Source organism: Scyliorhinus canicula, chromosome 1 (genome assembly GCF_902713615.1).
Source record: "Scyliorhinus canicula chromosome 1, sScyCan1.1, whole genome shotgun sequence".
NCBI classification, from domain to species: Eukaryota; Metazoa; Chordata; class Chondrichthyes; order Carcharhiniformes; family Scyliorhinidae; genus Scyliorhinus; species Scyliorhinus canicula.
The window spans coordinates 80,208,879-80,234,997 of NC_052146.1; the positions used below are offsets into that span (position 1 = coordinate 80,208,879).

The following is a 26,119-nucleotide window of genomic DNA, read 5'->3' on the forward strand; positions in this document are numbered from 1 at the left end:
GGATTTGATGGTCATTTACAGGACGTAAAGCAGGTTTACCAAATGGTTCCAGGGCAAAGGAATTAGGCAGCATGGTAGCAGTGGTTAGCATTGTTGCTTCACAGCTCCAGGCTTGGGTCACCGTTGTGCGGAGTCTGCACGTTCTCCATGTGCCTGGTTGGGTTTCCTCTGGGTGCTCCGGTTTCCTCCCACAAGTCCCAAAAAACATGCTGTTCGGTAATTTGGACATTGAATTCTTCCTCCTTGTAACCGAACAGGCGCCGGAATGTGGCAACTAGGGGCTTTTCACAGTAACTTCATTGCAGTGTTTATGTACTTGTAACAATAAAGATTATTATAAGCTGGAGAAGCTATGGTTATTCACTATGGAACAAAGGAGGTTCAATCTGATCAAAGCATACACAATCAAGACAAGTTTGTATAAGATGAACATAGAAAAGCTAACCCCATTACCTAATGCTACAAGCACCAGGGTTCACAGATTTAAGGTTTTGGGAAAGAGGTATGGGGAATGTGAGGAAGAACGTTTTTACACAGTGAGCAGTAATTTTTTTTTCCAATTAAAAAAAAATAAATTTAGAGTACCCAATTTTTTTTTTCCAATTAAGGGGCAATTTAACATGGCCAATTCATCTACACTGCACATCTTTGGGTTGTGGGGGCGAAACCCATGCAGACAGGGGGGGGAAATGTGTAAACTCCATACGGACAGTGACCCAGGGCCAGGATTCAAACCTGCCTCCTCAGCGGCGTAGGCCCAGCGCTAACCACTGCAACCCGTGCCACCCTTACCGTGAGCGTTAATGACTCGCAGCCCAAGAAGGTGGTGGGAGCAGTCATTCGGTGATTTCAAAATGAAATTGGATGGACACAAGGTAAATAAACTTGTAGAGTTATGGAGAGTGGAGGAATGGGACAACTGCATTTATCTAAAGAGCAGACAGAGACTCAATGGGCTGAATGGTCTCCTTCATTACCATTTGTTGTAGCTGTCCCAATAATTGTGATTATATCTGGTTTCTGGTAATGTATTGCTTCCAGGTTTTCCTGCTGCATATTTCTGCATAGTCTAATTGCAGTTAATATTTTGGGTAACCACTTACACTTCAGTTCCATACCTCAGTTTATTCACTAGCTATCTATGTCCTCCCTTAGTTTAGTCTGTCGGTCATGGACATGTAGCTGTGATATTACAGATTTTGAAAATAACTCACCTTTTTAAATGGTCACATGAAGCCTTAAAAGTGGCTGCCAAAAGGCACCTGCCCTTTTACAACTGCAATGTGGTGAAGCTTCCAGCAAGCTCCAAGTGGATTGAAAGTAGACAAATCCAGACATGTGAAAAAATGTGAAATTCAATTTGCATTTCCCAAAGGGTAAGCAGAAACTCATTGTCGCTTCCTTGGAGCGGTGACTAGCTCTTTCCTATCTCCTCAAACCGAGGAGAATGAGAAGCATTAATAGCTGAGATATTTAAAAGGCTAATTTACCCCGGCTAAAAAGAAAATGGATGGGATCGGCCAGGCTAACCCAATACCTAATATGGAAGGATACTTTGAGAGTTTGGAATAGCAGCCATTTTAAGTTTTGAAACTATATAAAGTCTGGCTGTGAACAGCCATTTTGTGTGCAGAACAATCTTGAACATCATGAAACAGAAACTGCTTCTCAGCAGGAAGGTTTCCAAAGGAAAGTTTCAAGAAACAGTTGTAACAAATCATAGAATCACTACAGTGCAGAAGGAGGCCCATCGAGTTTGTAACAGCCCTTGGAAAGAGACCCTACTTAAGCCCACGCCTTCACCGTATCCCAATCACCCCACCTGTCTTTTTGGGACACTAAGGGACAATTTAGTATGGTCAATCCACCTAACCAATCTTTGGATTGTGGGCGGAAACTAGAGCACCCAGAGGAAAACCGTGCAATATGGGGAGAAAGTGCAAATTCCACACAGACAGTTATCGGAGGCCGGAATTGAACCCAGGTCCCTGATGCTGTGAGGCAGCAGTGCTAGCCACTGTGCCGCCCAGGCTAAATCAGGCTATCAAAGGCCTGTAGTGAAAACATGAATCCTCATTCACTCCCCAAGACCAATTCTGATTGAATCCACCTGTAAAACACACAAACTCAAACTACAGTAGCCATCACAGCGATTAAATTAAATCTCAAGTTCCAATGCCTTCACTTCAATTCAAAGAACGGACAATATATCACAAGATGAGATTTCAAATTAGTCCCAAGTATCTTTTGTTATTTATTAGTTTTAAATAAAAGTCAATAACTTTAAGTAACTTCCAGCAGCACTTTGTGTAATAAACTAACCTTCATCTTGTTTAAGACAAAAACATATCTGTTGGGTTATTTTTAAATTGAACTATTCATAAACTAAAAGGGGGCTACGTTCACACCCAAATTCATAGCTCAGGATCCACTTTAAGGAAATGCCTTTTACACGGTCCTGACTCTCCTAGGATGTCCTTTCCAGCTTCATTTATATTCATCAGATGTAAGCTTGCTATATTTCTTCATGATCCCTTCCTCCAGTTTACTTGTTTAAAGCCTTTCCAACTCTCTAATTACATATTCAACTAGGACACAGGTCACATTCTAGTTCAGGTGGAGCCCATCCGCTCAATAAAGCTTTCTGTTCCACTGCTGGTGCCTGTGTCCCAGGCCTTTTATATGTGTTTACTCACCTGATCTGTATATATCATTTCCAATTTGCACATGACTCCATAATCCAGAAATTATTTTGCTCAAGGTGCTACTTTTTAAATTTAGTTCTGAACTCCTGGTTCTTCTACAGCAGGACCCGCAGTTGCATGTTCGGGAATGAACCAAGACAACTGGATTTACTCCCTCCGGTTTCAAATTTTTCTCCAGCTGCTTTCAGATATCCAGGTCGGCAATGCCTTCAGGATTCGCATTCACGAACGCAGAGGAGGCCCTCTTTGCCCCTTAATTATACAATCCTGTATCAATTTTTACAAAATAAATTTAGAGTACCCAATACTTTTTCCAATTAAGGGGCAAGTTAGCATGGCCAATCCCAATCCACCTTTGCACATCTTTGGGTTGTGGGGTGAGATGAACGCAAACACGGCAGAATGTGCAAACTCCACACGGACAGTGACCCGGGGCCGGCATTGAACCTGGGTCCTTGGCGCCATGAGGCAGTAATGCTAACCACTGTGCCACCATGCCGCCCACAATCCTGTATCAATGCAACATTTCAGGGTGGCACAGTGGTGAGCACTGCTGCCTCACAGTACATTTGCATGTTCTCCCTGTGTCTATGTGGGTTTCCTTAGGGTGCTCTGGTTTCCTCCCATAGTCCATGTGCAGGTTAGGTGGATTGGCTATGCTAAAGCTGCTCCTTAGTGTCATAAAGATGTGTAGGTTAGTTGGGATTGCAGGGATAGAGCGGGGGAGTGGCCCGAGGTAGGGTGTTGGTGTTGACTCAATGGGCCAAATGGTCTCTTCTGCACTGTAAGGGCTCTATAGATTCCTATTCTGAAACAGAAACATTTCCCAGCGGATGTGGGAATCACGGTGGTGTCACTGACCATGAGCTACCACATCCTGCTATCCTCAGTCCCTATTTGCCAGTTTAAAAAAATATATCTCTTTATTGATGCCCTGAATTAAAAATTATATTAAACAGCTGTTGCTTAAAACAAAATATCTGTTTATTCACTTAGTGGTGATGTTGCTTTTTCAGATTTCTCTTTTATGTTGCTATACCGCTCACCTTTTTCATCTAAGGTTTGATGTCGTGCCTTCAATTTCTGCTTTATCTCAGGTCCCATTCTCCTTGTGTTTTCCCAGCCCACGCTTTTCTGACATTATCCCAGATCCACTCTCCTGACTTGACTTAACCCCAGCTGCCACTCTCCTAGTTTTGTCCTCATTCCTGCTCTTGCTATTTTCTTTGACTGAGGAGGTTACTGTTAGGGCGGTCAGAAACTAGAAAACTAAACTTTAAAATTGCAAAACAGAAAAAGAGCGGTTTTATTATTGGAAGAGGCAAAAAGATGAAGACCGGGAAGAATTGCTTTACTAGACACTCCAAGGTTGCCCTCCAGAAGAACGGTCAGTCAATCTCTTGTTCGGAACCTTACCCTACAGTTGTATTATTTAGATATGTTGTTTGTCATTCACCAATTGAATAAGTGCTTAGTAATCTTTGCAAGTTTCTGTGGTTGGTGCCTCTGCTTAAGGTTGGACTAGTAGGAAAGAAAAGTACTAATAATAAAAGGTACTCCACTCCCTCACAAAGTGTTTGAGACATTCTTGTCTAAGAAGTGCTTTCGTGCAAGTTCTTTCCCACGAGGGGTATGAGGAGGAGTTCCAAGGGTGTCCTTGTGGGCCTCTCTCCAGTGGTCATTCTTCACATGGCCCTACATAATGACCATTCTCTGCCTATTCCACTCTGGAAGGCCTCACAGTCAAATTCAATGCAGTTTTTTTCAACCAATGGACAGGAATGAAAATGCTGGCTGCTCCTGCCCGTGCCCAAATGCCAGGATATTGAAGGTGACTTTACAACTCTGCTGTTGCTGATCTGATCCACCAAGTGCAGCAGAAGCCAGGTCTCAGAACTGACAAAAAAGGGGTTTATTTTCCCCCCGACAGGACATTGAAACACATATCTCAAGAGTACTTCAAACATTTCATGCAAATTGCTATGGAATGCAATGACTATAACACCGCTGGCAATTTGAACGCGGCAGGTTCCCACAATCAGGAAGGAGACAAGTGGCCGATCCAGTTGTTTTTAGTGATGTTTGTTGAGGGCGTGGCCAGGAAATCAGGAGAACTCTTCTTCAAATATCATGTCAGCAGCAATTTAACATCTCATCCGAAGGCATACGTTTGATGCGAGGGCCAGCCTCCATTTTGGCTACAACTTGAACCTTTAATTCAGGGAGAAGGTGGTGAACAATCAAGCCAAGCTGGCCCCTTCTACATTCACTCTTATAGCATCAAGTTCTGTATAAATAAAGGGGCGATTAACAGATCTTTGGAAAAAAATTTACTCCAGTGCCAATTTCACTGATACATTATTAAAAACACACATGCCCAGGTAACATACAGGATATTAAGAGTCATCCTTATTGGGCTATGAGCAAACACACTATCTGAAATAGAAACAAGGACTGTAAATAAAGTACTGAATTCTTGATACATATCTTTATATCCAAAAAAATGCAAGGGAAAGGTCCCATATTGTTTAAAGTGATCAGGAAGAGAGCTAAATGGTGCACGTCCTTCTCCGTTTTTCCACACATTTAGCTTCTCAGTGAATCCATTAGAAGGCTCCTTGGTAACATATTGACTCCAGGTTGGAATGGATACACTCCTTCCTGAAGGGGTTATGCTGCAGACAGGCAGGCTTGCTTCACGCTCTGTGCCCATGTGTTGAGCAGCGCAGTGACTGAGTGCTTGTCTGGTAGCTGCAGAAGTCTGGACGTCATCGCACGGTGAACCATTTGCAGAAAGGGGTTGGCCTCTGCAAGTGAACAGAAGAAAGTGGGCCCAGTGTTAGTTTGATGTCACAACACAACTGTAAAACACTCAGCACTATCATCTACTAAAAGCTGAAGCATTTGCTGACTCAAGCAATTCGATGTTGTACTTTTGGAAAAACTTATTTGATACTTAATGAGAAAATTTCACAGCCAAGAACGGGACCACTATGAATCTCACGTCTTATGACAGAAAGACTGTCCTGGATATCATTGTAAGAAGTCACCTGAGGAAGGAGCAGTGCTCTGAAAGCTAGTGATTTGAAACAAACTGTTGGACTTTAACCTGATGTTGTAAGACTTCTTACTGTGCTCACCCCAGTCCAATGCTGACATCTCCACATCCTGGATATCATTGTACAGGGCTGTGATCAACAGCTTAACTTTGATTACCCCATCTGCTGAGATCCAAACATGTAAACCTGGGAATAACCTGCATTAATAGGTGCACATCAAATCTCTCGGCTAATCAATTGTAATTAATTGCAATAAAATGGAGGTACCGCTGTGTTGTAGACAAGCACAATGTCCGTCTACATATCAGTTGATGGACCACGCTGTCTTTAATGAAGTTCATTGGGTAATAAATATTTGTCAGAATAACATAACTCCCCTGATCTTCTTCAAATCGTACTTTGAATTCTATTACAATCACCAAAGAGGGCAAACAGGGCCTCAGTTTGATATCTCATCGCCTCAGAGATTGCAGCACTCAGAACGTAGGAACATGAGTAGTTCATTTTGCCTGTTAACACATGCAATGAGATCATGACTGATCTGCGATCTAACTCCATCTAAAGGCCTTTTACCCTATACATTGTTTGTGAAACAAAAATATAGCAATCCAAGGTTTATATTTAACAATTTAAAAAAAAAATTTAGAGTACCCAATTATTTCTTTTTCCAATTAAGGGGTAATTTAGCATGGCCAATCCACTACACATCTTTGGGTTGTGGCGGTGAAACCTACGCAGACACGGGGAGAAAGTGCAAACTCCACACGGACAGTGATCGAGGGCCGAGATTCGAACCCGGGTCCTCAGCGGCGTAGGCATCAGTGCTAACCACTGTGCCGCCGTGCCGCCCCTAAATTTAACAATTGAGCTAATTGCGGAAGACAGTACCAAACTTCTTTCGTACATTGCATGCAGAAATGTTTGTTGGTTTCCACCCTGAAAGATCTGGCTCGAAGTTTTGAACAATTCCCCCTAATCCTGAGCTCTGCAACAGCAGGAAGAATTTCTCAGCAATATCTTGAAACTTAGAACAAATCACCCTTAAATCTCAAGTGTACAACCTTACTTTGTGTAAATCTCTCCTCGTAATTTAATTCTTGGAATCTAGGATTCATTCCAGTAAATCTTTGCTGCACCTCCTCCAAGACCAATTTATCCTTTCTAAGGTGCAACATCCAGAGTTGCTCACTCCAGCAGTGACTTAATCAGGGCTTTGTGTGGCTGAAGCATGACTTCTATCCCCTTATATTCTACTTCTCTGTGTATAAATATCAGCATTCTAAATTATTTTCTGTACCAGTTCATAACACTTAAATGACCTAGGTACCTGGATCCCCAAGACCCCACTGTTTCTAGCTTTTTAGAAAACACTTTTTAGAAAATACTCTCTTCTATTCTTTTTAAGTCCAAAGTGGATGACGTTGCATTTACCAACGCTGAAATCCATTTGCCAGAGTTTTGCCCATTCACTTGACTACAATATCTCTTTGTAATGTTACACTTTCATCTACACTCACAATATAACTGTAACACTTCTGCGTTAATTTTCATACACCTCGGGGGACTTCCGGTGGCGGCGGGCGGGAAGCGGCCGCGCAACGGAGGGCTCCCGATCGGGAACGGCATTTTTGGGGCTTTAAGTCCGGCCCCAAGGTCCATGGAGGAGTGAAAGACACGGAGAAGGCGGAGAGGAGGCACAGCAGAGGAAGATGTCAAGGGTTGGTAAGAATCAATGGTGCGTAAATGGGTGATGGAGGAGGGAAGGGCGGTGTGGAAAAGAATGGAGATGGCGTCATGTAGAGGTACGAGCCTGGGTGCCATGGTAACGGCGCCATTGCTGCTCTCCCCTAAGAGGTTTACCACGAGCCCGGTGGTGGCGGCGACCCTAAAAATCTGGGGACAGTGGAGACGGCATCGGGGGGAAACAGGGGGCTCGATGGAGGCTCCACTGGGTGGCAACTATCGGTTCATCCCGGGGAACAAGGATGGGGGATTTAGGGGGTGGCAAAGGGCGGGCATCAGCAAATTGAGGGACCTGTTTATTGGGGGGAGGTTTGCGGGCCTGGGGGAACTGGAAGATAAATTTGGCCTTCCCCAAGGGAACATGTTCAGATATTTGCAGGTAAAGGCGTTTGCTAGGCGACAGGTAGAGGGATTCCCTCTGCTGCCGTCGCGGGGGACGATGGACAGAGTGCTTTCGGGGGTGTGGGTCGGAGAGAGGAAGGTGTCTGACATCTATAAGGTAATGCAGGAGGTGGAGGAGTCGTCAGTGGAGGAGCTGAAGGCTAAATGGGAGGAGGAACTTGGGGAGCAGATAGAGGACGGGACTTGGGCAGATGCCTTGGAGAGAGTCAACTCTTCCTCCTCATGTGCGAGGCTTAGTCTCATCCAATTTAAGGTGCTGCACCGGGCCCACATGTCCGGGCCTAGGATGAGTAGGTTCTTTGGGGGTGAGGACAGGTGCACCAGATGTTCGGGGAGTCCAGCGAACCACGCCCATATGTTCTGGGCATGCCCAGCACTGGAAGAATTCTGGAAGGGGGTGGCGGGGACGGTGTCCAGGGTGGTTGGATCCAGGGTCAAACCAGAGTGGGGACTCGCGATTTTTGGAGTTGCGGTAGAGCCGGGAGTGCAGGAGGCGAAAGAGGCCGGTGTCCTGGCCTTTGCGTCCCTAGTAGCCCGACGAAGGATTCTGCTACAGTGGAAGGATGCAAGGCCCCCAAGTGTGGAGACCTGGATCAGTGACATGGCGGGATTTATAAAATTGGAAAGGGTCAAATTTGCCCTGAGAGGATCAATACAAGGGTTCTATAAACGATGGCAGCCTTTTCTGGACTTCCTGGCTCAAAGATGGGTATCTTGGTCAATAGCAGCAGCAACCTGGGGGGGGGGGGTTCCTTATTGTAGTGTCTATTCTGTAACTTTATATTGTGTTAATTTGCGTTGTTGTTAAAATGCTGTGTTGTTCATGGAGGTGGGGCGAATGTTTATGATTGTTAATATTATTGTTATTTTTGGTATTTTACTATGGTGCGTTATTGTTGTATAAATTCAAAATTTTTCAATAAAAATTATTTTTTAAAAAAGGGTTGGTAAGAAAGCGGCCGTTAAAAAAACAGCTGAGGGCCCGTCGGAAAGAGAGGTCACCACGGGTTACGAGGAAAAAAGGAGGCTGGAGCACCAGGAGAGGCCTCATTGCTGAAGGCTGAAGAAATAATTACGGTAATGGCTGCAGAATTTGAAAGACAGTTTACAAAACACCTGGAGGCGACGAGGAAGGAGATGAGGGAGGTTTTGAGTGTGCTGGTGGAGGAGGCGATTTCCTCCGTGACGACGGCGGTGGCGAGTGCAGTGGCAGAGGAGCAGGCGCAAGGAGAGGTGCTGAAGGTAGTGGAGGATACGGTGACGCAGCACGGTGATCAACTTGCCTCAATGGGGAAGGTGATGCGGAAGGTGATGGAGGTGAACAGGGATCTGCGAGGAAAATTGGAAGAGCTGGAAAACAGGTCCAGGCGACAGAATTTGAGGATTTTGGGGCTGCCTGAAGGAGTTCAAGGGCCGAGGATGACGGAGTACTTTGCCGCTATGCTGGCGAAGCTATTGGGGGAGGGGGAGGATCCCTCCCGATACGAGCTGGAGCAGGCTCATCGGTCAGGGAGGTCTGTACTGAAGGCGGGTGAGCCACCAAGAGTAGTGACCTTGTGTTTCCGTAGGTACTGTGTGAAGGAGAAGGTCCTGTGCTGGGCCAAGCAGATGCGGGTGGTGCAGTGGGCTGGAGCTGGTATACGTGTACACCAAGACTTTTTTTTTAAAATAATTTTTATTGGAATTTTTTGAAAAATATATATCAACAAAACAATAATAACAATAACAATAATAGTAATAAACACCACCCCCCCCCCCCCCCGTAACAACGCATATAACAAACCCCCCCACCCCAATAAACAACAAAATGAATTAACAATAAGCAAATTAACTTAAACACTATCCCCCTAACCCCCCCCCCCCCCCTTTCCCCCCCTCCTCCCCGGGTTGCTGCTGCTGCTGACCTAGTACCTTATCGTTGAGCCAGAAAGTCGAGGAAAGGCTGCCACCTCCTAAAGAACCCTTGTACCGACCCCCTCAGGGCGAATTTGACCCTCTCTAGCTGAATGAATCCCGCCATGTCATTAATCCAGGTCACCACGCTCGGAGGTCTCGCATCTTTCCACTGCAGCAAGATCCTCCGCCGGGCTACTAGGGACGCAAAGGCCAAGACACCGGCCTCTTTCGCCTCCTGCACTCCTAGCTCCACCCCAACCCCAAATATCGCGAGTCCCCAGCCTGGCTTGACCCTGGATCCCACCACCCTCGACACCGTCCTCGCCACCCCCTTCCAGAACTCCTCCAGTGCCAGGCATGCCCAGAACATACGGGCATGGTTCACTGGGCTCCCCGAACACCTGACGCACCTGTCTTCGCCCCCAAAGAACCTACTCATCGTAGATCCGGACATTGGGCCCGGTGCAGCACCTTGAAGAGGAGGAGTTCTCCCTCTCCAGGGCGTCCGCCCATGTCCCCTCCTCAATCTGCTCCCCCATCTCCACCTCCCACTTAGCCTTCAGCTCCTCTACCGATGCCTCCCCCACCTCCTGCATTACCTGGTAGATGTCATCCCCGACCCACACTCCCGAAAGCACCCTATCCCTTACCCCCCGCGGGGCAGCAAAGGGAACCCCTCCACCTGTCGCCCAGCAAACGCCTTGACCTGAAGGTACCTGAACATATTCCCCGGGGTGAGCTCGAACTTTTCCTCCAGCTCACCAAGGCTCGCAAACCTCCCGTCAATAAACAGGTCTCCTAACTTCCTAATGCCCGCCCTGTGCCACCCCAGGAACCCGCTATCCATGTTCCCTGGGACAAACTGTTGGTTCCCCGCAACGGGGCCTCCACAGAACGTGCCTGCACAGGACGCCATCTCCATCCGTTTCCATGCTGCCCCCTCCCCATCCATTACCCACTTACGTACCATCGAGACGTTAGCCGCCCAATAGTACCCAGAGAGGTTGGGCAGCGCCAGCCCCCCTCTATCCCTGCCCCGCTCCAAAAAGGGGCTGGTTTAGCTCACAAGGCTAAATCGCTGGCTTTTAAAGCAGGCCAGCAGCACGGTTCGATTCCCGTACCAGCCTCCCCGGACAGGCGCCGGAATGTGGCGACTAGGGGCTTTTCACAGTAACTTCATTGAAGCCTACTCGTGACAATAAGCGATTTTCATTTTCAAAAGACCCTCCTCACCCTTGGAGTCCCGTGCGCCCAAACAAATCCCAGAATGCTGATGTTCACCCTCCTAAAAAGGTCCTCGGAATGAAAATGGGGAGGCACTGAAACAAAAGCAAAAACCTCGGGAGCACCGTCATTTTAACGGACTGTACTCTACCCGCCAACGACAACGGCAGCATGTCCCACCTTTTAAATTCCTCCTCCATCTGCTCCACCAAACTAGTAAAATTGAGCTTGTGCAGAGTCCTCCAGCTCCTAGCCACCTGAACCCCCAGGTACCTAAAACTCCTCACTGTCCTCTTTGGCAGGAGCCTACCAATCCCCTCCTCCTGATCTCCCGGGTGTATGACAAACAGCTCACTCTTGCCCAGGTTCAATTTATATCCAGAGAAACTCCCGAACTCAGCAAGAATCTCCATCACCTCCGGCATTCCCCCCACCGGGTCTGCTACATACAACAGCAAGTCGTCCGCATACAGCTACACTCGGTGCTCCTCCCCACCTCGCACCAAACCCCTCCACCTCCCCGACTCCCTGAGCGCCATGGCCAGAGGCTCTATTGCCAGCGCAAAAAGAAAGGGGGACAGGGGGCACCCCTGCCTCATCCCACGGTGGAGCCTGAAGTACTCGGACCTCCTCCCATTTGTCGCTTCACTCGCCATCGGGGCCTCGTACAGCAACCTCACCCATTTAATAAACCCCACCCCAAACCTCTCCCAACACCTCCCACAAGTACCCCCACTCAACCCTGTCAAAGGCCTTCTCCGCATCCAATGCCACCACAATCTCCGCCTCTCCTTCTGCTGCCGGCATCATTATCACATTTAGCAGCCTTCGCACGTTAGTGTTCAGCTGCTTCCCCTTCACAAAACCCGTCTGATCTTCATGTACCACCCCTGGCACCCAGTCCTCTAGTCTAGTGGCCAAGATCTTCGGCCTGTATGATCCGCACTGCAAGGGGTCCTTATCACGCTTCAGGATCAGGGAGATTAGCGCCCGAGACATCGTCGGGGGCAGAACACCCCCCCCTCCCATGCCTCGTTGAAGGTCCTAACCAACAGGGGGCCCAGCAGGTCCGCATATTTCTTATAAAATTCAACCGGGAACCCATCCGGTCCCGGCGCCTTCCCCGACTGCATGTGGCCAATCCCACTGACCAGCTCCTCCAATTCAATCGGCTCCCCCAGTCCCTCCACCTGCTCCTCCTGCACCCTTGGAAATCGGAGCCTGTCCAAAAAACTCTCCATTCCCCCTCCCACCGCCGGCGGCTCCGACCGGTACAGTTCCCTGTAGAAGTCCCTAAAGACCTCATTGACCTGTGCCCCCTGCCGCACCACATTCCCAGCTCTATCCTTCACTCCACCAATCTCCCTAGCCGCGTCCCGCTTACAAAGCTGGTGCACCAGCATCCTGCTCGCCTTCTCTCCATACTCATAGACCGCTCCCTGCGCCTTCCTCCACTGTGTCTCTGCCTTTCTAGTGGTCAATAAATCAAACTTGGCCTGCAAGCTATGCCACTCCCCCAGCAATCCCTCCTCCGGGGCCTCCGCGTACCTCCTATCCACACTCAACAGCTCCTCCACCAGTCTCTCCCTCTCCCTATGGGCTCGGATGGAAATCAGCTCCCCCCTAATCACTGCCTTCAGAGCTTCCCACACCATCCCCACCTGGACCGCCCCAGTATCATTGACCTCGAGGTACCTCTCGATACATCCCCGAACCCTCCTACACACCTCCTCATCAGCCAACAACCCCACGTCCAGACGCCAAAGCGGGCGCTGGTCCCGCACCTCCCCCATCTCCAGATCCACCCAACACGGAGCATGGTCCGAAATCGCAATAGCCGAATACTCGGCCTCCTCCACCCTCGGGACCAGTCCCCTACTCAAAACAAAGAAATCAATGCGGGAATAAACCCTGTGCACATGGGAGAAAAAAAAGAGTACTCCCGAGCCCTCGGCTTCACGAACCTCCAGGGATCCACTCCTCCCATCTGGTCCAAAAACCCCTCAACACCTTGGCTGCCGCCGGCCTCCTGCCTGTCCTTGAACTAGAACGATCCAGTAGGGGATCCAGCACCGTATTGAAGTCCCCCCCCCCCAATGATCAAGCCCCCCACCTCCAGGCCAGGAATGCGGCCCAACATATGCCTCATGAAACCAGCATCATCCCAATTTGGGGCGTACACATTAACCAACACCACCCTCTCCCCCTGCAGCCTACCACTCTCCACCACATATCTGCCGCCACTATCAGCCACAACCTCAAACGCCACCCTCTTCCCCACCAGGATCGCCACCCCCCGGTTCTTCGAGTCGGGCCCTGAGTGGAAAACCTGCCCCACCCACCCCTTCCTCAGACGGACCTGGTCCGCCACCTTCAGGTGGGTCTCCTGGAGCATGGCCACGTCCTCCTTCAGCCCCTTCAGATGCGAAAACACCCGGGCCCGCTTAACCGGCCCATTCAACCACCTCACGTTCCACGTAATCAGCCGGATCAGGGGGCACCCCGCCCCCCTCGACTAGCTATAGCCCATCGACTGCTCTCCCCTGGCCAGCACCCATTCGGCCCGTTTCCCACAGCGATAGAACCTCGCCCTGACCCGCACCAACTCCTCCCTGGCCAATCCAGCAGCAACCCGGTTCCCCCCCCCCCCCCCCCCCCCCCAAGGCTGGGACCCCTCCTAGCCGCGACTCTCCCTCCACTGTACTCCCGTGAGCCAGCTGACTTCTGCTGACCCCGGCAGTTCCCGCTCTAACTCCGACCGCTCCCGGTATGAGGCCCCCCTCCTCCCCTGCATCAGCTCCTTGGCGCGGGACCCGGTCTAATAACCACGCCCCTCACCACCAGCTCCACCCCCGCGTCCCGCAGCGCAGGAAACCAGAGAAAAGCCCGCGCTTTCACACTGCCCCACCCCACCAACGCAGCTCCCAAACCGCAGTCCCAACCCAACCACCAACTCCGTACAAACAAAGACACAGATCAACCACAAACCCCAGTACCCCGCATAGAACATAAAGCCATAACCCACATTGTCCGAAAGCGAGAGAAAAAACAGAAACAAACAGAATAACATGCTACAGCATAAACAATGATACATAAATAGAAAAACTCCCACAGCCCCCAATCTCTAGTTCGAGTCCAACGTTTCAGCCTGCACAAAGGCCCACGCTTCCTCTGGGGACTCAAAGTAGTGATGCCGGTCCTTGTAGGTGACCCACAGGCGCGCAGGCGGCAACATCACGAACTTCACCTGCTTTCCATGGAGCACCGCCTTCGTCCGGTTAAACCCGGCTCTCCGCTTGGCCACCTCCGCACTCCAGTCCTGGTAGATATGCACTACCGAATTCTCCCACTTACTACTCCTCACCTTCTTGGCCCATCGGAGAACACACTCCTGGTCACTGAACTGATGGAACCGCACCAGCACCGCCCGCGGGGGTTCATTCGCCTTAGGCCGCCTGGCCAGTACTCTGTGGGCCCCCTCCAGCTCCAGGGGCAGATGGAAGGATCCTGCCCCCACCAGCGAGTTCAACATCACGGCCACATAGGCCGGCAGGTCCAACCCCTCCAGCCCCTCCTCGGGGCCCAGGATCCGCAGGTTCTTCCTCCGTGTCCGAAGCTCCATCTCCTCGAACCGATCTTGCCACTTTTTATGAAGCGCCTCGTGTATCTCCACCTTCCCCACGAGGGCCGAGACCACCTCCTCGCGCTCAGAGGCCTGCTGCTGCAACTCAAGTATCGCTGCACCCTGGGTTGTCTGGGTCTCCAGCAGCTTAGTCGTCGTCGCCTTCAGGGATTCCAACAACTCCCCTTTCAGCTCCGTGAACTAGTGCAGAAGGGCCGCCTGCTGCTCCTCAGCCCACTGCCTCCACTCCTCAGAGGCTCCACCGGCCGCCATTTTGTCCACCTTCCCCCGCTTTTCCAGGGGAGCTGCTGCCGTTTTTCTCCTCGCCCCACTTCGAGTCCGCACCATAAATCCCGGGGGGTTTTGCTCCAGACCCCTTTATCCACCGGGAATCGTCGAATCAGCGCCGTTTGGGGCCCTTAAAAGAGCCCACAAGTCCTATTAAAGCTGGAGCTGCCGAACGTGCGGCTTAGCTCCGCATAGCCGCAACCGGAAGTCGTACACCAAGACTTTATGGCGGAGCTGGCGAGGAGGCGGGCTGCCTTCAACCGGGTGGAGAGGGCGCTGTACATCAGCAAGGTGCAGTGCGGCATTGTATGTCCAGCGAAGCTGAGGGTGACTTATAAGCTCAAGGACTTTTATTTTGCAACGGAGGAGTTTATGAAGGCAGAAGGACTGTGGCAGAACTGATAAATTGAGATATGGCCATGTGCCGATGTAACCTCAGGACTGTATTTTCTTCTTTTTTGTCTTCTTTTTTGTTTCACTGCGTGCGGGTGTACGGGCTAAAGGGGCCAATGTTGTATATATTTGGACAAGGGAAGTGATGGGACTTGCACTAGAAGTGAGGGCTCTTTGGGGCGTAGGTGGATTTGCAGGGTGTGTGTGCTAAAAGGGGATTTCTGGGTTTTCCTAAGGCTGGGCAAGGGGGAAAGGGACCCGGGAGGGGGCCTCCGCGCCGGTTTAAACTGGTCAGTGAACGGGAGTGAGGTGGGGGAGGGGCTGCGGCCATCGGAGCCTGGCAGAACAGGGTCCGAGTGGTCTAGCCGGAGTGGAAAGTTGGGGAGAAGGAACCGAGGTTGGGGGGAGGAGTTTACAAGAGGCAGTGGGCGGGAGGAGCTGGAGGGGAGGGGAGGGTTTACAACTCTTGGGTATCACATACGGTACTCTTTCAGAGGTTGAACGGCGTTGAGTACGGGGAGGGGGGATTCCAGGGTGACCATGGGTGGTCCCGGACTCCTTTCTCTTTTTCTCTTTGTTTTTTGTTTCCACCGTGGAAGGGTTTGTTTCATTGGATGCACATATTGACAGGTGGGCTGTTGTTTGGGGTGGTGGGAGGATGGAATCGTTGTTATTGTTAAGGGGATTGACTTTATATTTATTACCATTTACTGTTTGGGGGTGGGGGGTGAATTTTGGAGGAAAATGTGAAAATGGAGAATAAAACAAATTTTTTTTTAAACACACCTCGTGAGTTTCTTTATATATTCTGCTTTTGTGGTTTTTACTTACTATCTGTTTACTCAACCTTTTCTGTTCTTCAAATTTTTCCTATTTATCAGGATAGAACATAGAACACTACAGCGCAGTACGGGCCCTTCGGCCCTCGATGTTGCGCCGACCTGTGAAACCATCTGAAGCCTATCTGACCTACACTATTCCATTTTCATCCATATGTCTATCCAGTGACCACTTAAATGCCCTTAAAGTTGGCGAGTCTACTACTGTTGCAGGCAGGGCGTTCCAACCCCTACTACTCTCTGAGTAAAGAAACTGCCTCTGACATCTGTCCTTTATCTATCACCCCTCAATTTAAAGCTATGTCCCCTCGTGTTGGTCATCACCATCCGAGGAAAAAGACTCTCACTGTCCACTCTGTCTAACCCTCTGACTATCTTATATGTCTCTATTAAGTCACCTCTCAGCCTTCTCCTCTCTAACGAAAACAACCTCAATTCCCTGAGCCTTTCCTCGTAAGACCTTCCCTCCATACCAGGCAACATCCTAGTAAATCTCCTCTGAACCCTTTCCAAAGCTTCCACATCCTTCCTATAATGTGGTGACCAGAACTGCACGCAGTACTCCAGGTGCGGCCGCACCAGAGTTATGTACAGCTGCAGCATGACCTTGTGGCTCCGAAACTCAATCCCCCTGCTGATAAAGGCTAGCACACCATATGCCTTCTCAACAGCCCTATTAACCTGGGTGGCAACTTTCAGGGATTTATGTACCTGGATGCCGAGATCTCTCTGTTCATCTACACTACCAAGAATCTTGCCATTAGCCCAGTACTCTGCATTCCTGTTACTCCTTCCAAAATGAACCACCTCACACTTTTCCGCATTAAACTCCATCTGCCACCTCTCAGCCCAGCTCTGCAGCTTATCTATGTCCCTCTGTATCCTATAACATCCTTCAGCACAATCCACAACTCCACCGACCTTCGTGTCATCTGCAAATTTACTAACCCATCCTTCTACACCCTCTTCCAGGTCATTTATAAAAATGACAAACAGCAGTGGCCCCAAAACAGATCCTTGTGGTACACCACTAGTAACTGAACTCCAGGATGAACATTTGCCATCAACCGCCACCCTCTGTCTTCTTTCAGCTAGCCAATTACTGATCCAAACCGCTAAATCACCTTCAATCCCATACTTCCTTATTTTCTGCAATAGCCTACCGTGGGGAACCTTATCAAACGCCTTACTGAAATCCATATACACCACATCAACCGCTTTACCCTGATCCAGGATCTGTGATATATTTTGCATTTTGTCTTGTACCTCATTAACTTGTTCATGGTTTTTGGGCAAGTGAGAGCCCTTACCCTTTAGGAGTATAGGCCCGTTTTATACCACATTAAATTCTATTTCAAATACCTCCCACTCATCTTCTGTCATTCTATTCATTAACAGATTTGTCCAGTCTCACCCCACTGAACTCAGCCATAGCTACATTTTAGTAGTCATTCCACATTTCGTTCTGTCAGACACTACATCAAACTCAAATATATTAAGATCGTTGTTAGATAAAATGTTCATGCAGCATTAAGCTGTTCGTTAAATTTGTCTCATTACATATTACTAAATCTAATGTGATCTGCCCATTGTTGCATATAGGACATATTACTGTCCCAGAGACATGCGAGAAGTGTTCTATTTTATAACATGTACTAGTCTACAAAGTATAGCAATTTATACAAAAGTTAAAATCTTCTACTAAGGGCAGCACGGTGGCACAATGGGTTAGCTCTGCTGTCTCACGGCGCCGAGGTCGCAGGTTCGCCACAGCCCAAAGATGCGCAGGTTAGGTGGATTGGCCATGCTAAATTGCCCTTAGTGTCCAAAAAAAAGTTAGCTGGGGTTACTGGGATAGGGTGGACTTCGGTAGGGTGCTCGTTCAAAGGGCCAGTGCAGATTTGACGGGCCGAATGGCCTTATAGAACATAGAACAGTACAGCACAGAACAGGCCCTTCGGCCCTCGATGTTGTGCCGAGCAATGATCACCCTACTCAAACTCACGTATCCACCCTATACCCGTAACCCAACAACTCCCCCTTAACCTTACTTTTTAGGACACTACGGGCAATTTAGCATTGCCAATCCACCTAACCCGCAGATCTTTGGACTATGGGAGGAAACCGGAGCACCCGGAGGAAACCCACGCACACACGGGGAGGACGTGCAGACTCCGCACAGACAGTGACCCAGCCAGGAACCGAACCTAGGACCCTGGAGCTGTGAAGCATTGATGCTAACCACTATGCTACCGTGCTGCCTTCTGCACTGTAAATTCTATGATTCTATGATTTTCATCAAATAACAAAAGAGAAATATGGAAAGAAACAGCAAAAATGACCCCATCAATATACAGCCTGAAACATTGACTCGCAAATACCAAAGATAAGTTAAAAAAACAGAAAAAACAAACCAACCCGTCCCCATCTCAGTGTTCAATGGCAACAGGTTCCCAAAAGTGCATGATGAACAAACCCCATGAACTGTAGAACTCCCGCCTTTGCCCACTGTAGCTCAAATTTCACCTCCTCCAGGGTCAAGAATTCCACCAGGACTCCCCCACCATGCCGAGGCACAGAGCGGAGAAGCTGACCTCCACTCCAGACGGACCCACCTATGAGCAATCATTAAGGTGAAGGCTAAAATGTTTGCCCCGCACCTGCCTGCCACTCGGGCCGGTCCGACACACCAAAAATGGCCTCTAGGGGACCCGGCTCCAAGTTCACATGCAACATCCCTCAGATATTAAAAACCTCCCTCCAATACCTTTCCAGCTTCGGGCAAAACATATGTACATGGTTCGCCGGGCCCTTCCCACACCTCTCACAGACATTCTCCACCCCCTTAAAGAGCCGGTTCATCCTTGCTTTTGTGAGGTGCGCCCTACACACGACCTTCAATTGTATCAGCCCCAACCTCACACGAGGTTGAAGCATTCACCCTTCGCAGCACCTCACACCACAAACCTTCTTCCATTATTCCCCCAGCTCTTCCTCCCACTTGGCCATAATCTCCTCCATATACACCCTATCCTCTTCCAAAGCCTTCCCACAGATCGCTGGCGCCAGCTCCCCTGCCGATAGTACCAATTCCAACAGCATGGGGGCAGGCACCATCGGGAAGGTCGGAAACTCATTCCTTGCAAATTGTTGGAGTTGCAGGTACCTGAATCCTCCCTCTTGCGCCAACCCATACTTCTCCCCCAACTCCTCCAGCCTCGCAAATTATCCCCCCCCCCCCATGAACAAATCTTTAATTGTCTTTGTTACCCTCTCCTCCCATCTGAGAAACCTCACATCCAGCCTTCCCGGCTCGAACCTATGATTTCCCCTAATCGGCATCCCTCCTGATCCAGCCCCCAGCTTAAAGTGGTGTCTCAGCTGCCTCCAGATCCTCAACGTCACCACCATCACCGGACTCCCCGAATACTTGTCCAGGGCCATCTGGAGCGGCGCCCTCAACCACAACCCCGTGCACAAGCCTTCTTCCATCTTGACCCACCGGGACTATCTCTTCTCTTCCCCCTCGCCCCCAACCCACCAATGACCCAACCCTGCAGATTCTCTGCTTTCGCTGTCCAGTAATATCATAATATATTTGGGAGGCCCAGCCCCCCCCGCCCCCCCGCCCTCCCCCCCGCCAGCCCCCCCCTCCCCCCCCCGCCAGCCCCCCCTCCCCCCCCGCCAGCCCCCCCCCCCCCTCCCCCCCGCCAGCCCCCCCCTCCCCCCCGCCAGCCCCCCCCCCCCCCAGCCCCCCAAGTCACGTGCCACCTAAACCTCCAAATACCTGAAGTGGGTTGCTCCCCTACGAAATGGCATTCCTCCCACTCCTAGCTGGGACCCCAGCAAATGTTCATTTTTCTCTAGGTTTAACTTATAACCCGAGAACGACCCGAATCTTTGGAGCAGCCCCATTATATTCCCACCGACTATCATGGCTCTGAGATATATGTCAGTAAATCGTCTGCGTACAAGGATACCTTATGTTCCATCCCCCCCTCTCATACAACCCCAAACTCCTTAGAGCGATGGCCAATGGCCAGCAAAGGGGACATAGGACACCCCTGCCTAGTACCCCGGTGGAGGGAAAAGTACCCTGAACTCATGTTGTTCATGCGAACACTCATCATCGATTCCCTATAGAGCAGCTGCCCTATCCCAAATCTCTCCAGGACCGCCATCAAATATCCCCACTCTACCCGGTCGAATGCCTGCTCTGCATCCAGCGCCATCACTACCTCCATCTCCTTCCCCTCGGTCGGCGTCATTTTTTTCACATCCTTCTAACATTTCAGAACAGCTGCCTGCCCTTCACAAATCCTAATTGATTGTCCCCTATCACTCTCCAAGCTTACCGTCACCAATATCCTGGCATCCACATTTAATAAGGATACAAGCTTGTACGACCCACATTCTTCTGTCGGGTCCTTGTCCTTTTTTAAAAAACATTTTTAAAACATTTAGAGAGCCCAATTATTTTTTTCCAATTAAGGGGCAATTTAGCGTGGCCAAAAAACCTACCCTGCATATGTTTTGGGTTTGTGCGGATGAGACCCACGCAGAGAAGGGGAGAATGTGCAAACTTCACACGGACAGGGATCCGGGTCCTCAGCGCGGTGAAGCAGCAGTGCTAACCACTGCATCACCGTGCTATCCTCCTTGTCTTTTTATAACAGCAGGGAAATCGAAACCTATCCCAAAGTTGTGGAAATACCCCTCCTACCTACTGCCTTCAAGACCTCTCACACCACCGCCTGTGATACTTCCCCCGTACAATTAAATCCCACATGCGCCTCAATCACCATCCCAATCTTATCGCAGAAACTTCAGGCTCCAACAACCCCACATCCATTCTCCACCCTGGCCTCTGGCTACCCCCCACTCCAAGACCACATCCACCCAATGCAGCACACGATCCGTGATTGCTATCGCAGAATACTGCAATCCCTTGACTCCAGCCAGTAACGCCTTCCCTATTACAAAATACTCTATCCTTGATCATCCCAGTTGCCATCAACCTCCCCTCTAATGCCCCTGTCACATACACCCCCCCCCCGAGCTTCACTATCAAACCCATAGTGGAACACCTGACTCACCCAACCCTTCCTGAGCCTCACCTGGTCCTACACCCTCAGGTGGGTCTCCTGCAGCATCGCCACACCGGCCTTTAGGCTCTTTTAAGTGTGTAAACACCCACAACCCCTTCACCGGTCCCCCCCAAACCCCTCACGTTCCACCTTACTATTCTGACTGGGTGTCTCCGCCCCCCTATCTGCCATCGACGTAACTCCAGGTTCTTCCCACTGGGCCTGGCCCACCCCACCCTTTGTTGCCATCGACACCCCCCCCCCCAATCCATTTCCTCTTGAAAACACCTCTCCCAATATTGATCCCATCCCCCCACCTTTCACACCTCCCACCACCTTTCACACCTGAGGCCCATCGAAACCTGTTCGACCAGGCTCCAATGACCACGGCTCCTCCCCCCACTATACTCCCAAAGAACAAAGACTCCCAAAGAACAAAGACTGCCAAAGGCCCCTTCGCCTCCAAGCCTGCGCCGACCACGCTGCCCGTCTGAACTAAAACCCCCTAACCTGGGCAGCACAGTGTCGCAGTGGGTTAGCCCTGCAGCCTCACCGCGCCGAGGTCCCAGGTTCGATCTCGGCCCTGGGTCACTGTCCGTGTGGAGTTTGCACATTCTCCCAGTGTTTCGTGGATTTCACCCCCACAACCCAAAGATGTGCAGGTTAGGTGGATTGGTCATGCTAAATTGCCCCTTAATTGGAAAAAATGATTTGGGTATGCTAAATTTATTTTTTAAAAACCCTAATCTTCTGGGGACCATATCCCTCTATTCCCATCCTATTCATGTATTTGTCAAGACGCCCCTTAAAAGTCACTATCGTATCTGCTTCCATTGCTTCCTCTGGCAGCGAGTTCCAGGCACCCACTATCCTGTGTAAAAAACTTACCTCGTATATCTCCTCTAAACCTTGCCTTTCGCACCTTAAATCTATGCCCCTAGTAATTGACCCCTCTACCCTGGGAAAAAGCTTCTGACTATTCACTCTGTCCATGCCCCTCATAATCTTTTCTTTTTTTTAATAAATGTAGACTATCCAATTTATTCTTTCCAATTCAGGGGCAATTTAGCGTGGCCAATCCACCTACCCTGCACACCTTTTGGGTTGTGGGGGCGAAACCCATGCAAACACAAGGAGAATGTGCAAACTCCACACAGACAGTGACCCAGAGCCGGGATCGAACTTGGGACCTCGGTGCCGTGATGCAGCAGCACTAACCACCATGTTCCCCGCCCCTAATAATCTTGTCGACTTCTATCATGTCGTCCCTCAATCTCTGTCCTTCCGGTGAGAACAAACCAAGTTTCTCCAACCTCTCCTCATAGCTAATGCCCTCCATACCAGGAAACATCCTGGGAAATCTTTTTTGTACCCTCTCCAAAGCTTCCACATCCTTCTGGTAGTGTGGCGACCAGAATTGAACACTATACTCCAAGTGCAGCCTAACTAAGGTTCTACAAAGCTGCAACATGACTTGCCAATTTTTAAACTCAATGCCCCGGCCGATGAATGCAAACATGCGTATGCCTTCTTGACGACCATCTCCACTTGCGTGGCCACTTTCAGTGACCTTTGTACCTGTACACCCAGATCCCTCTGCCTATCAATACTATTAAGGGTTCTGCCATTTACTGTACATTTCCCATCTGTATTAGACCTTGCAAAATGCATTACCTCACATTTGTCCGGATTAAACTCCATCAGCCATCTCTCCACCCAAGCCTCCAACCGATCTATAACCTGCTGTATCCCCTGACGGTCCTCATCACCATCTGCAATTCCACCACAACCGTTGATTAGTAAGTCCACAAACTTACTAATCAAACCAGTTACATTTTCCTTCAAATCATTTATATATATTACAAACAGCAAAGGTCCCAGCACTGATCCCTGAGGAACGCCACTATCATGTGACAGCCCTCCATTCAGAAACGCACCCTTCCGCTACTACCCTCTGTCTTCTATTACCGAGCCAGTTCTGAATCCAACTTGCCAGCTCACCTCTGATCCCGTGCGACTTCACCTTCTGTACCGCTGGCTTTGAAAGCAGATCAAGGCAGGCCGGCAGCACGGTTCGATTCCCGTACCAGCCTCCCCGAACAGGTGCCGGAATGTGGCGACTAGGGGCTTTTCACAGTAACTTCATTGAAGCCTACTCGTGACAATAAGCAATTTTCATTTCATTTCATTCATTTCAGTCTGCCATGAGGGACCTTGTCAAAGGACTTACTGAAGTCCCTGTAGAGAACATTCACTGCCCTACCCTCACCAATCATCTTCTTCACTTCCTCGAAAAACTAGATTAAGTTAGTGAGATATTACCCCCTCTTCAGAAAACTATATTGCCTCTCGCTAATATGTTCACTTATTTCCAAGTGGGAATAAATCCTGTCTTGAAGAATCCTCTCCAATAACTTCCCTACCACTGACCCAAGGCTCACCAACCTGTAATTACCTGGATTATCCTTGCTATCCTTCTCAAATAAGGGAACGACATTGGCTATTCTCCAATCCTCTGGGACCTCCCCTATAGCCAGTGATGATACAAAGATTTCTCTCAAGATCCCAGCAATTTCCTCCCTTGCCCCTCTCAGTATTCTGGAGTATATTCCATCAGGATCTGGAGACTTGTCTACCTTAATGCTTTTCAAGACTCCCAATACCTCCTGCTTTTTGATCTCAACATGACCCAAACTATCTACACACCCTTCCCCAGACTCATCATCTACCAAGTCTTTCTCTTTGGTGAATACTTTTTTTTTAATTATAAATTTAGTGTATCCAATTAATTTTTTTTCCAATTAAGGGGCAATTTAGCAGGACCAATCCACCTACCCTGCATATCTTTGGTTTGTGGGGGTGAAACCCACGCAGACACGGGGTGAATGTGCAAACTCCACACAGACAGTGACCCAGAGCCAGGATCGAACGTGGGACCTCGGCGTCATGAGGCAACAGGACTAACCCACTGCGCCACCGTGCTTCCCTCTTTGGTGAATACTAACGCAAAGTACTCATTTAATACCTTGCCCATTTCCTCTGGCTCCACACATAGATTCTCTCCTCTGTCCTTGAGTGGGCCAACCTTCTCCCTGGCTTCCCTCTTGCATATTTATACATGTATAAAAAGCCTTGGGAGTTTCCTTAATCCTGCTGGCCAATGACTTTTCGTGACCCCATTTAGCCCTCCCGACTCCTTGCTTAAGTTTCTTTCTACTTTCTTTGTATTCCACCTTGCTTCGTGTGTTCCCAACCTCTTAGTCTTGACAAATGCTACCTTTTTCTTTTTGACTAGGGCTACAATACCTCTTGTTATCCATGATTCCCAAAACATGCCATACCTATCCTTCATCCTTATAGAACGTGCCAGTCCTGAATTCCTATCAACTTACACTTGAAAGCTTCCCACATGCCAGATGTTGAGTTGCCCTCAAACATCTCCACTCAATCTGCATTCTTCAGTTCCTGTCTAATATTGTTGCAATTAGCCGTCCCCCAATTTAGCACCTTCACCTGAGGACTGCACTTATCTTTATCCATCAGTACCTTAAAGCTTACTGAATTGTGGTGACTGTTCCCTTACAGAAAATTCGACCATCTGGCCGGGCTCATTCCCAAATACTAGGTCCAGTATGGCCTCTTCCCTAGTTGGACTATCGACATACTGTTTCAAGCAGCTCTCCTAGATGCTCTTTACAAACTCTGCCCCATCCACACCTCTAGCACTAAGCGAGTCCCAGTCAATATAGGGGAAGTTAAAATCACCCACCACAACAACCCTGTTACTTTTACACCTTGCCTACATATCTGTTCCTCTATCTCCCGCTGGCTGTTGGGAGGCCTATAGTAAACCCCCAGAATTATGACTGCACCCTTCCTATTCCTGAGATCCACCCACATTGCCTCATTGTATGAACCCTCCGAGGTGTCCTTCCGCAGTACAGCTGTGATATTTTCCGTAACCAGTAGTGCAACGCCCCCACCCCTTTTACCCCTCTATCGAACCCGAAACATCTAAATTCTAGAACGTTAAGCTGTCAATCCTGTCCTACCCTTAAACAAGTCTCTGTAATGGCAACAACATCATAGTTCCAAGTTCTAAATTCATCTGCCTTACCTGTCACACTTCTCGCATTGAAACAAATGCGCTTCAGTCCACCAGACCCTCTTTGATCAGCAACCACACTCTGCCTGCTCTTCCTCTGAGTCTTACTGGCCCTACTCACTAGTTCCCCTTCAGTTAATTCCTATTCACTAACAGATTCAAACACGCACTAACGGATTCAAAAACAGCTTCTTCCCCGCTGTTACCAGACTCCTAAATGACCCTCTTATGGACATCTTCTCTACTGAGTCGTACTACACTCCTGAATGCTTCACCCGATGCCTGTGTCTGTGTTTACACTGTGTATTTTATGTTTGCCCGATGTATTTTCTTTTCCTGTATGGGATGATCTGTCTGAACTGTATGTAGAACAATACTTTTCACTGTATCTCGGTACATGTGACAATAAAGAAATCCAATCCAATCAGCCAACCTTTGCTTGCTAGTTGGAGGCCCCTGTCCAGGCCCCCTGTTCCTTCCATTCCTCTCCCCATACCCAATCCCTAAAAAACAACCATCAGACAAACCCAGTGCAAAGCACTGCACTCCAGAAAACCGGCATTACCCAAAAATTCACTGATCACTTACCCAATATGGCCCCATACCACAGGGTACACTACCCTTCCCCACCAACCAACCCATAAGATGGAAACCCTATCTCCCACCCATTCTCATCCCTCATACAAGCAACTTAACATCTTTATTTCTCATTTTAACCCCAGTCCTTCAGCCTTCACGACCAGCCTCCGCACTCCA

At 49.2% G+C, this 26,119-nt stretch overlaps 1 protein-coding gene across 5 annotated transcripts in view; it reads right to left on the minus strand.

Moving 5' to 3' along the window:
- Positions 1–5,020: 5,020 nt before the first annotated feature.
- med15 (mediator complex subunit 15) overlaps positions 5,021–26,119 on the minus strand; it is a 198,478-nt gene continuing 177,379 nt past the window's right edge. For all 5 annotated transcript variants that reach the window (XM_038793925.1, XM_038793946.1, XM_038793917.1 and 2 more), the window contains one exon: positions 5,021–5,512. In XM_038793925.1, coding sequence (XP_038649853.1) covers positions 5,376–5,512 — 137 coding nt within the window. In that variant the 3' untranslated portion in view covers positions 5,021–5,375. The remainder of the gene's footprint in view (positions 5,513–26,119) is intronic.